Genomic DNA, 12,791 nt, shown 5'->3' with positions numbered 1-12,791 from the left:
ATGAAATATGTTTTATTACTTAAATTGCACGATATGCTTTAGGAACCCTGATGGACCATTATGTTATGAGCACGGTACCGTTGTTAGGAATTATGTATGTGACCATGTGCACCCACACTGTATTGCAAAAGTGTTGTGGGTGGTCTATGCCGATTAACCTTGGTAGAGGGTGTACCATACCTAGAAGCTCGAAATTTTAGGACATAGTAGGGCAATCGGTCACGCAAGTAAGTTGCAGATGCTTGCGTAGTCAGAGTTATGATGCGGATGTATGTTGACTTTGTCTGGGTTGATCACCCTGGGCTTAGTCCAACCTTGGGGCAACACAACCCTGACCACGGGGGTTTATATGTGACGTTAGTCCTAGGAGGTGTCTTTTATGCATATCTGTATATTTATGTAAATGATGTTATGAAATGATTGAACTGTTTATGTCAGGAAGATGAAATAAGCATTTCCAACTGTATAAGTACGTATGATGTAAAAACAGCTATTTTCGGTTATATGAAGAATAAATGTTTTCTGTAAACACTAACGCATACTAGCCACACACTGATATTAGTTTGATCACCCTCTTACTGAGAAGTGTCTCACCCCAATATACAAATCATCTTTTTAGGAAATAACAGATATCGTGCTTAGCAGCGTCGGGGGGTGAAAGTTAGAATAGCCTTTTTGAGACGATCTGTATGGTCTCAAGTGTATGTAAATTATGTTGTAAGTCTCTAGAAATGTATAATGGTCGTATGGACCAAACTAGTTGTCCTTTTTGGGTCGGATTGTAATATAGATGTTTGGAAAATTATATATATGTATGGACTTAGAACTCTGGTAATGTTTGTTTGGTGAATGTTTTATTACTTCCGCTGCATCTATGTTTAATGATTATGGTATCAGGAACACACACATTATTAAAGTAGTACTCCGGGCCCACGTGTCGGGTTGGGGTGTTATAGTACTGAACCAAATCGTCGACGATTTTCATCAAATCGTTGAAAACCATCGACGATTTCCCTCTGCTCTGCTGCACCTTGATTTCTTTCATGTTTTCCTTTAGTGTGTGAAACATAATTCACAACATTTTTTTATTCTTATTGTCAGTTTTTAGTTGTTTTAAAAAAATTAAAAATTAGGGGTCTGTTTGTATCATTTTTGTTTTTTATTTTTATTTTTTGTATAATGACAATAACAAATTATGAAAACATGTTTATTTACTTTGACAATTTTTACTTTTTTGTTGTTGGTTTCCAATTGTTTACAAAAAAAAAAAAATAGATTTTATGATTATCAACTGTTTTGACAACCTATTTGTAGAATATTTTCATATTTAAAATTAACTTTTTTGCATTAAATCATTCATTTTATATATACTTTTTAATTACAATTAAAATGAAAAAGATAATCTGAATTTCAATTATAATTAAATAAAAATTTTCACAAAATTTTTAAAAATAATAAAAAATATTTACAAAATACTTTTACTATTTTTCAATTGTCATATACAATAAGATTTTCTTGTCAAAGTGAATTTTAAAATTAAGTAAAATAATTAAATTTTTTTTTATTTTATTATAGTATTTAAAATTTTTATTTATCTTTACTTTTATTATTTGAAATATATTTTTTAGTTTTTATATATTCAAAAAGACAAAAATAAGCATTTTAATAAAAAATTTATTTTTTAGTTTCACAATATTAAAAAAAGAAGTTGTTCATATTTCGTTTGTAGTTTTTTTTTTAAGAATTTAGTTTTTGTTTGAAATTTTTATTTTCATAATTTTTTGTATTAATACCAAACGATTGTTTGTCAACTTGTTAATAGAATATTTTAATATCTAAAATTAACTTTTATAAATTGAATTAATTTTAAACTAAACTTGAAGTAAAATGATCATATAAAATTAAAATTAAAATTAAAATTAAAATAAATGTAAAATTTTAGAAAAAATTAAAACTAATAAAAACTATGAAGTCATTTTTACTATTTTTGAATTATTATATGCAATAATATTGTTATTATAAAGTGAATTTTAAAAATAATAAGTAAGTAAAATAATTTAATAATTATTATTTTATTACATTATTTTGTACTTTTATTATTTAAATTATTTTTTACTTCTTATTTAATTATGGTATAAAATAGTTATTTTTTGGTTGAATCTTTTTAATTTCAAAAATATTAACCGAGTATATTGTTATTTTTTTAATTTTTAATTTTGGTTTCTCTTTCTCGTCTGCATAATTACACTGACACCAAAATTACCAAACGGCTCTGAGGTGGTCACTTTTTAGGAAACTAGAAGGAGAGGCACACGGAACACGGAAGACTCAGGGTAACCCTCGGAGCCCTAGCACGAGCGCAAGCCTCCCACCCTTGTCGCCGGACTTCCTAGCCTGTTTCACCGGAGAGTCGGAGATAACATCCCTTCGTTTCCGCTTCTTCGTTTCTCCGGTGGAAGTGCTTGAAGCCCCGAAGGCCAACGAGTCGTCGAAGGCCAACCAGGTCTTCCTGCGTCGTTTGACTTCGAGCCCAGCCGCCGCGGTAAGTTCAATTTGTCCCCTCCTTCTTCCCTCTCTCTTCTCCTTTCTCTTCCCTCCCTCTTCTCGCCCCCCTCTTTGCCTGTTCGGCAGTTTGCTAGTGGCCCCTGCCCTCTAGAACATTTTTGCCGTTCTTCTTTCTTCTATTTTTTTTGTCTTTTTTTTAGAAAAATTAATGGGTGAACTTATGATATGGGTCAACAACTCACTGTCTCACTGCTCTCTTGCCGAGTTGCTTTCATTTGATTCTGTCTGTGCAATTAATGGATGATATTAGTTATGTTGTGTGTAATTCAGCTGACTGCTAATTCTGTTTTTAGATTTTAATCAAATCATCAACTACAATCACACCTAAACGAAAACCTGTTTATTTTAATATGTACGTGTATGCTAAGGCTGAACAAGAAAAATATTTTATACACCAAACCAATGCTCAGCCAATCAACAATAAATTCAGCAAAATGTAAACATGCCACAAGAACAATCCACAAGAACACATTTATTTCGGCCCAAAAATTGACCTACATGCACGGCAGAAACTCATCTTCGGAGATACTATATTAAATCCGTTGGAAATAAATATACTTATACACAGATTTACCTTTGGGGCTTGCCGATCTCCTCTGGAAATCAGCCCAAGAATGACCCAAGAAACCCCCTCTTCACACGTGGGAAGAATCCTAGATTTCTCCCTATTTTCCTTCTTGATTTCCCTAAAAGAAACCTTCCCAAGAAACTAAATCTGTGCTTACCTTGCCTTACCCTTGCGTGTACCTCCGCTGGAGGTTGGAGATATTCAACACCGCACCCACCTCCTGCCGTCTCCCTCTCCCGTGCGCTGCGGCTGAAGGACCTCTCTTGGCGGTGATGGCTTCCTCGGGTTGCAGGTCTCCTCTCTCGGCTGGGAAGGCTCTTGTGGCTGGTGAAGACTTGTGGGAATCGAAACCCTCCTGCGCTGCCCTTTTCTTTTTCTGGAGCTGAAAACTGAAATCTCTAAGTGACCCCCGCCCCTGCTGTTGTTTTGTTTTATTTACAACACAAGGATCAAATTACAACAACGCCTCCCAAAAAAAAAAAAACCCCCAAAAGCAGCCATTTGATTTGAAAAGAACGGCCGGCCTGGATTCAATAGGCTTGACACTTCAACAATTCTCCACCTTGGCAAGCTTTTGACCCTTGCACCTCCTTAGCATCTCCTATGGCGGTTCCTGCAAAACAAACACTAGAAACTTCCAAGGTTAACCAAGTTCGAACAATGTTCAAACTTGGATTTAGGTACTGCTTTAGTCATCATATCCGAAGGATTGTCCTCCGTTAGAATTTTCCTTACATCTATTTCTCCACTAGAAATAATATCTCTCACAAAGTGCAGCCTAACATCTATATGTTTGGACCTATCATGATAAATATGATTCCTAGCCAAATGAATAGTGCTTTGATTGTCACAATATTGTAACGGTTTCATTATATATTCCTAACTCTAGGTATAGTCCTTTTATCCATATAGCCTCCTTAAAGGCTTCAGTCATGGCAATATATTCAGCCTCTGTGGTAGACAAGGCTACCACCGACTGCATGTGTGATTTCCAACTAATAGCACTACCTAAAAAAGAAAAGACCATACCAGACAAAGACTTCCTGGTATCTAGATTTCCAGCATAGTCAGAATCTACATATCCTTTTAACCCTATTTCACAATGCATATCCCTTTACCAAATATTAATCCTTGTTGTTTTGTTCCAGACAAGTATTGAAAAATTTGTTTCAAAGCATGCCAATGTGGTTTTCCAGGTTTGCTCATAAATCTACTCACTTGACTTACAGTATAAGATAGATCAGGTCTAGAACATACCATAGCATACATCATACTACCAACCATACTAGCATAAGGTATTCTATTCATAAACAGTGACTTATTTTCAGTTTCAGGACACTGTTTTCTAGACAATTTAACATGTTGTGCAACATGAATAGAAGAAGATTTAACATGACTCATTCCAAATCTTTTTAATACCTTTGAAATATAAGACTTTTGAGACAAGTAGAGAAGGTTTTTATTCCCTTCTCTAGTTATTTCCATACCAAGTATTCTTTTAACAGGTCCTAAGTCTTTCATTTCAAATTTAGATTTAAGCATGCACTTAACTTGATGTAACATATCCATGTCTCCACAAGCAACCAACATGTCATCAACATATAATAGCAAATATATATGACATTTATCACATGATTTATAATAACACAGCCATCATAATTGCTTCTACAGAAATCATTTTGAATCATGTAAGAATCAAATCGTTTATACCATTGTCTAGGTGATTGTTTCAGCCCATATAAAGATTTCTTTAATAAACATACATGATTTTTATTCATTTCCATATCAAAGCCCTCGGGAGGTTGCATATAAACTGTTTCTTCTAAAGTACCATGCAAGAAAGCAGTTTTAACATCAAGTTGTTCCAAATGTAAGTCATGTACAGCAACAAAGGATAATAGAATTCTAATAGAATTATGCCTCACAACAGGGAAAAATATTTCATTATAGTCTACCCCTTCTCTTTGTGTAAATCCCTTAGCCACTAACCTAGCTTTATACCTAGGTGGTTCAACTCGAGGGATTCCTTCTTTCCTCTTAAATATCCACTTAGATCTTATGTTTTTCCGGTCTAGGTATCATCACCCATGTCTTATTCTTGTTTAGAGATTCCATTTCTTCTTGCATTGCAAAAATCCATTTTTCAGCCTCTTTACTATCCATGACCTCTCTAAAAGTCCTAAACTCCACCTCAATTTCTGTTTTAGCAACAGAAAGAGCAAAAGCTGTCATATTAACTTCCTAATACCTTTGAGGAAGTCTTATGACCCTCCTCTCCCTATCCTGTGCCAGAAGGTAGGTTTTTCTTAATTCAGAGGTTTTTGTTTCTGAGTTTTGCTCCTCAAAATCAGCAGCATCTGTTTCTAAATGGCTATAAGAAGTGGAGGGTTGCTCCACCTCAAGCTGCGGGTCACTAGTATTAGAGTGCCTAATACTTTCATCTGAATTTTCTGGTTTTTCCCCCATTTTAGTTTCATTAAAAACTACATCCCTGCTAATAATACATTTTTGTTTTCCAGGTTTTATAACCCAGAGCTTATAGCCTTTAACCTCCTCTGGGTATCCCACAAAAATGCATTTAATAGCCCTAGGCTCTAATTTATCAGTTCTAATGTGGGCATAGGCTACGCACCCAAAAACTTTTAAACCCTGATAATCAGCAGGGTTACCTGACCAGATTTCTTGAGGAGTTTTAAAATTTAGAGCTGTGGAAGGACACCTATTAATAAGGTATACAACAGTGGTCACTGCCTTTGCCCAAAAGGTCTTGGGTAGACTTGAAGTGGCTAACATGCATCTTACCCTTTCCAGAATAGTCCTATTTATCCTTTCAGTTAGTCCATTCTGTTGGGGAGTATCCCTAACAGTCCTATGTCTAGCAATGCCCTCAGCTTTACAAAATTCAGAAAATTCATTTGACAAGTATTCTAATCCATTGTCTGTTCTCAGTGTTTTAACTTTCTTGCTAACTTGAGTTTCAACTAAGGTTTTCCATTCTTTAAACTTTTCAAAAGTATCACTTTTATGTTTTAGAATATAAACCCATACTTTCCTAGAAAAGTCATCTATAATTGACAGAAAATACCTAAAACCACCATGAGAACTAACCGTAGCAGGCCCCCACAAGTCTGAATGTATGTAATCAAGAGTCTGTTTCGTGGTGTGAGTGGACTTCTTAAAACTAACCCTAGTAGACTTACCCAAGACACACTCCTCACAGAATGACAATTCCTCAAGTTTCCTATCTCCAAGGAGCCCCTGTTTCTCTAGCTCCTTTAGGCCCTGCTAGCTAACATGTCCTAGCCTCTTATGCCACAAGGAAACCTGATTTTCTACCCTGTGATTAATAGGTGAAGCCTCACCAATCATTGTCTTTCCTACTAAGGTGTATAACCCATTTTTTAGCACCCCTTTCATCACTACTAGTGAACCTTTATATACTCTTAGGCTACCTCCTTCAGACTTAAACGTGTACCATGTCTTATCTAAGCTACTAAGAGAAATCAAGTTTCTCTTCAGCTCAGGTATGTACCTCACATCTCTTAGCACTCTTTCAATCCCATCATGCATTAAAAGTCTCACAGTCCCAATACCCTGTATTTTACATGACTTATTGTTTCCTAGGATAACATGACCTCCTTCTAAGCATGTAAAGGACTCAAACCAGTTTTTCAATGGACACATGTGGAAGGAACATCCTGAATCTAATATCCATTCTTTTCCCGAATCTTTATCAGAGACGTTCAACACTTCCGCACTATCATATCCATCTAAAATTACAGCGCTACCTTACCCTTTGATTCAGAGGTGGTGACATTTGCAACCTTTTCCCTCTCAGGGCAGTCCCTCTTAAAATGTCTTTCCTTGTGACATGCAAAACACTTTAGTGCCTTGCTCTTAGACTTTGATCTAGACCTTTTGTCTTTTCCTTTCTTGTCCCTCTTTTCAGACCTACCTCTCACATTTAACCCTTTCCCTGACCCTGATTTAGACTCAAACTTAGTGTGCAATTCCCTACAGTGCAAAATGGCTTGCACATCTTCTAAGGTCAGCCTCTCTCTCCCATACATCATAGTTTCTTTAATATTTTCATATGTGGAATCAAGAGAACTCAATAAAAAAATTGCCTGGTCTTCTTCATCTATACTAATATCAATATTAGCAAGATCCAAAAGAATTTTATTAAATTCATCTAAATGTTTATCAATAGATGTTCCAAGGGTCAGTCTAAAGGTGTAGAGTCTAGTCTTCTTATGGAGTCTGTTTGCTAGAGATTTTTTCATGTACAAACTTTTTAGTTTTGACTAAACTCTAGCTGCCGTATCTTCATTGGCAACTTCCCTAAGCACTTTGTCTCCTAAGGACAAGATAATGGCACTATGTGCCTTTTGGAGGATTTCGGGCTTCACTTTATCGGTGGAGGGAAAACTTTGTTTCCCCTCTTGTGAAGTGGAAGCTCCTTTCTTTTCTCCAAGAAGAGCCTCCTCAAGCCCTTGCTGTACCAAGATGGCACGCATCTTAATCCTCCATAAACCAAAGTCATTTTTCCCGGTGAATTTTTCTATTTCAAATCTAGCGGTCCCCATCACATAGCCAGACTCTGATACCACTTGTTGTGTGTAATTCAGCTGACTGCTAATTCTATTTTCAGATTTTAATCAAAGCATCAACCACAATCACACGTAAACGAAAACCTGTTTATTTTAATATGTATGTGTATGCTAAGCCTGAACAAGAAAAATATTTTATACACCAAATCAATGTTCAACCAATCAACAATAAATTCAGCAAAATGTAAACATGCCACAAGAACAATCCACAAGAACACATTTATTTCGGCCCAAAAATTGACCTACATCCACGGCAGAAACTCACCTTCGGAGATACTATATTAAATCCGGCGGAAATAAATATGCATATACACAGATTTACCTTTGGGGCTTACCGATCTCCTCTAGAAATCAGCCCAAGAATGACCCAAGAAACCCCCTCTTTGCACGTGGGAAGAACCCTAGATTTCTCCCTATTTTCCTTCCTGATTTCCCTAAAAGAAACCTTCCCAAGAAACTAAATCTGTGCTTACCTTGCCTTACCCTTGCGTGTACCTCTGCTAGAGGTTGGAGATATTCAACACCGCACCCACCTCCTGCCGTCTCCCTCTCCCGTGCGCTGCGGCTGAAGGACCTCTCTCGGCGGTGATGGCTTCGTCGGGTTGCAGGTCTCCTCTCTTGGCTGGGAAGGCTCTCGCGGCTGGTGAAGACTTGCGGGAATCGAAACCCTCCTGCGCTGCCCTTTTCTTTTTCTGGAGCTGAAAACTGAAATCTCTAAGTGACCCCCGCCCCCTGCTGTTGTTTTGTTTTATTTACAACACAAGGATCAAATTACAACAACGCCCCCCCAAAAAAAAAACCCCCAACAGCAGCCATTTGATCTGAAAAGAACGGACGGCCTGGATTCAACAGGCTTGACACTCCAACAAGTTACTTAGTGTTAGAATAGATTTCATTTGTTTAACATGAATATAGTTGATAAACGTGGAATTGATAATTGTGCATGAATGATCCCTATATTTCATTTTAAATTAAAATTATCTTGATATTTGTCATAAGAAAAAGAATGTCTATATATTTTTTATATTAATTAGTTAATGTATCCCTGTCTGTCTTCATTTTTCCAAAATTCCCTTATCAGTGTGTCAGTATCGCATCGTGTCCTGTGTTGGTATTGATGCTTCCAAGGTCAGGATGTCCATGCTTGGCTTTGCAATCTTGTAAATGCATGTGCTTTTGAACCTTGTACGTTTCTCATTACTTTTTGTGGTGTTTTTTCTGAACTTTTGAATTGGGATGCAATTAGGAGGAAACACCGAATAGATGTTTTTTGCCTTTAACTCTGTTTGTGATATTAAAGCAACAAATCCAGTTTGTGTGTGCCTCAATGCCTAAAGGTTTATATGTTGCCTTTCCTCCCAAAAAAAGAGGATTTAAAATCCCTGTCTTATGCTTTTTTCTTTTTGAGACATTTCTATCATGTGTTCTTTAGCTGTCTGTTGACCTTGTTGTGGGATGTTGAGTTAGGTTAATGCTGTGACGGTCTTTATTAGCTTTGCACATTGTTGCATTTTTTATTTATTTTTCTTGAATTGTAAGATTATCTTAGCAATACTTCTCTGATTTAATCTTTATGAATATGTGTGCTTCATTTATATGAAATTCAATAGTAAGACGAGTAAAAATAGTTGTTTTTACATATTGTTTAGTAGTATTTTGTCTAATCAACTTATTATATTCAAGTGCGGAAATCCTTAGTGTTTGGCTTCATGGTTATATTTTGGCAGACTTTCAATGATTTATTACCATTGATATTGTTCTATATTTCTTTAGCTAAACTGGATTTGCATGTTCTCTGCAATTTCAGGTATTGAACCACTCATCTATACTGAAAATTTGGTGGAAAACTCAGAATATGCTGATAGTTCTTCACATTCTGTATTGATCAAGCTTGCCTTCTTAGCTCCATATAAATTTGCTTCCACAAAAAAAATGCTGGGCTCATTGCCAATATTGCCTCTTCCAGCCCCTCCCTCTGATGGAAATCTAGGTGTTCTTCCTCCATCTCAAGTGCAGGAGCCACAAAAGGATGAAAAATCAGAATCCGAGGATGAAAACAAATCAAACTCAGTTCCAGCTTCAATTGCAACCCACACGAGAACTATTGGAATCATTCATCCTCCCCCAGACATCAGAAACATAGTTGACAAAACTGCACAGTTTGTTGCGAAGAATGGGCCTGAATTTGAGAAAAGGATCATTGTCAATAATGCTGGAAATGCAAAGTTCAATTTCTTGAATGCCTCTGATCCTTACCACGCATATTATCAGCATCGCTTGTCTGAATTCCGTGCACAGAATCAAACTGCTGCAGTGCAGCCTCCCCTGCAGCCTGCAGATTCTTCTGTTTCTGAGTCTGCTCCGCCTGCTCCACTTGCTGATGCGAATGAAGCAACTGTAAAGCCTGACCCCTCTGCTCAATTTAGACCTGTACACAAAGTTCTTGAACCTCCAGAAGCTGAGCAGTACACTGTTCGTCTTCCGGAGGGAATAACCGGGGAGGAGTTGGATATTATTAAGCTCACAGCACAGTTTGTGGCTAGAAATGGAAAATCATTTTTGACAGGATTGACAAGTAGAGAAATTAACAACCCACAGTTCCATTTTCTGAAGCCAACCCACAGTATGTTTATGTTTTTTACTGCACTTGCTGATGCATATTCAAAAGTGTTGATGCCTCCAAAGGGGTTGACAGAGAAGCTGAAAAGGAGTGTTACTGATATGACTATGGTGCTTGAACGGTGCTTGCATCGGCTTGAGTGGGAGCGTTCGCAAGAGCAGGCAAGGCAGAAAGCTGAGGATGAGATAGAGCAGGAAAGGATGCAAATGGCAATGATTGATTGGCATGATTTTGTTGTTGTTGAAACAATAGACTTTGCAGATGATGAGGATGAGGATTTACCCTCTCCAATGACCCTTGAGGAAGTTGTAAGGAGGAGCAAGATGTCAGTTATGGAAGAAGAAGAGATTGTTGAGCCTGGAAAAGAAGTGGAGATGGAAATGGATGAAGAAGAGGTACAACTTGTAGAAGAGGGCATGAAGGCAGCTAGTCTTGAAGAGAATGGTGATGAGAAGAAGAGTGAGATAAAGGCAACTTCCGAGGAACCTGAGCCACCAATGAGAATTGTGAAGAACTGGAAGAGGCCTGAGGAGAGGATACCAGTGGAAAGAGACCCAACAAATTTTGTTGTTTCCCCCATAACTGGGGAGTTGATCCCTATCAATGAGATGTCTGAACACATGAGGATCTCTCTCATTGATCCCAAGTACAAGGAGCAGAAAGAAAGGATGTTTGCTAAGATTCGGGAGACAACTCTTGCTCAGGATGATGAAATCTCTAGAAACATTGTGGGACTTGCACGAACCCGTCCTGATATTTTTGGTACAACTGAGGAAGAAGTCTCGAATGCAGTTAAAGCTGAGATTGAGAAGAAGGAGGATCAGCCAAAGCTGGTAATATGGGATGGTCATTCTGGAAGCATTGGGCGCACTGCAAACCAGGCAATGTCTCAAAATATGATTGGTGAAGATCAAAATGATGCTAATAACGATGCAAGGGCCCTTCCTGGTCCTGCAGCTCTTCCTCCTAAACCTGGTGTGCCTTCAGTCCGCCCTCTTCCCCCTCCACCTGGATTAGCTTTGAACCTTCCTCGTGTGCCACAAAACACGGTTCAGTATTCTGCTCCAAGTAGTAGTGGGGTCCTTGTGCCTCCGCCAAGACCACCAGTTATCACAATGATGTCATCGGTTCGGCCACCACCTCCTCCAATGCCAATTAGTTCTGGACAACAACCTGTTTTGATGAATCGACCACCCCCAGTGCCCCCATCAATATCTGTCAGTGCACCAAGTATTCCTGTTCCGCCTCCACCTGGATCTCAATTTACACCTCTCTCTGTTCCCCGGCCTTTTGTCCCACTTCCTGTCCCCCCACCAGCTATGCCTATTGTTCCACCTCCACCTCTGCCTCAAGGAATGCCACCGCCTCCACCACCTGAAGAAGCACCTCCACCACTTCCTGATGAACCAGAGCCAAAGAGGCAGAGGCTTGATGATTCATTGCTTATACCAGAAGACCAGTTTCTGGCTCAACATTCGGTATGGAACATCTTAGCATTCTTCTTTTTCACTTGGCATTAAATTTTGTTTGATTGTTCACTCTGTAATTGTTTTGTGATGTTTGATTTTGTGATAGATCCCTAATTTACTTGATTGTGGTTGTGCTTTTACTGCAGGGACCTGTACGCATCACCATATCTGTTCCTCATGTTGATGAAGGTAATCTCAAAGGACAGCTCCTGGAGATTACAGTGCAGTCCTTATCTGAAACTGTTGGCAGTCTGAAAGAGAAAATCGCAGGGGAGGTCCAGCTTCCTGCAAACAAGCAGAAATTGAGTGGAAAAGCTGGTTTTCTCAAGGACAATATGTCACTTGCCCATTATAATGTTGGATCAGGAGAAACACTAGCTCTTTCCGTAAGAGAACGTGGTGGCAGAAAGAGATGAAATGTCTCCTGTCAGTTATTCAAAGGTTAATGTTAGGACTATAGTTTCTTTGAGAATTCTATATATGAAATTGCAGACCTCTAATTTTGGATATTGCTTAAGAGCTCAAAGTGGTCCTGTATTTAACTTCCAGAACTGTTTCATTTTGTCCATTAGCCTGATGCTCTCTTCTGAACAACAGGAAGTGGACACATACATTAAGCTTAGTTGAGCAAGTTATGCCCTCTTTTGCATATGTGGTCGTCTCTGGATCCCATAATGTTATTGTCATCTTGATTATTCTCTGAAGCACTGTTGTTGTGTTTGTCAGCTATTTCTTGTTGCTCATTATCAATTTCATTCTAAAAGTTCTGTTGTAGCTGTTTTAGTGTTCTTTGCTTGAATTAGGTTCTGCTCTATGGGTACATGCTCATACACGGGCAGTTGGATGCTAGCATTTTTTCTGTTCTAATATGAAGTTCTCAATAGAAATTTGAACTTCAACGTCGATTTTGATTTCAGTTTTTAAAAATGATGAAAGTTAGTACTAGAACATTGAATATT

General features: G+C 37.9%; 1 protein-coding gene across 1 annotated transcript; it reads left to right on the top strand.

The window, feature by feature from the left end:
• The first annotated feature begins 2,234 nt into the window (after positions 1-2,234).
• Positions 2,235-12,536, top strand: LOC131167923 (probable splicing factor 3A subunit 1). Its single transcript, XM_058126999.1, has 3 exons — positions 2,235-2,542; positions 9,551-11,841; positions 11,979-12,536. Exons 2-3 carry the CDS (start codon positions 9,676-9,678, stop codon positions 12,246-12,248), a joined length of 2,436 nt encoding a protein of 811 aa, XP_057982982.1. The 5' UTR covers positions 2,235-2,542; positions 9,551-9,675; the 3' UTR covers positions 12,249-12,536.
• The last annotated feature ends 255 nt before the right edge of the window (positions 12,537-12,791 follow it).

This window comes from Malania oleifera, chromosome 11 (genome assembly GCF_029873635.1).
Source record: "Malania oleifera isolate guangnan ecotype guangnan chromosome 11, ASM2987363v1, whole genome shotgun sequence".
In the NCBI taxonomy this organism is placed as follows: Eukaryota; Viridiplantae; Streptophyta; class Magnoliopsida; order Santalales; family Ximeniaceae; genus Malania; species Malania oleifera.
Note: the sequence above shows the minus strand (reverse complement) of the source record. Positions and strands in the feature narration are given on the sequence as shown.

What these genes read in the sequence shown, in the direction of transcription:
- LOC131167923 (XM_058126999.1), top strand. Translation starts at nt 9,676, where the DNA reads ATGCTGGGCTCATTGCCAATATTGCCTCTTCCAGCCCCTCCCTCTGAT. An exon ending in AGTTTCTGGCTCAACATTCG is followed by an intron (nt 11,842 to 11,978) that starts GTATGGAACATC and finishes CTTTTACTGCAG; the next exon opens with GGACCTGTACGCATCACCAT.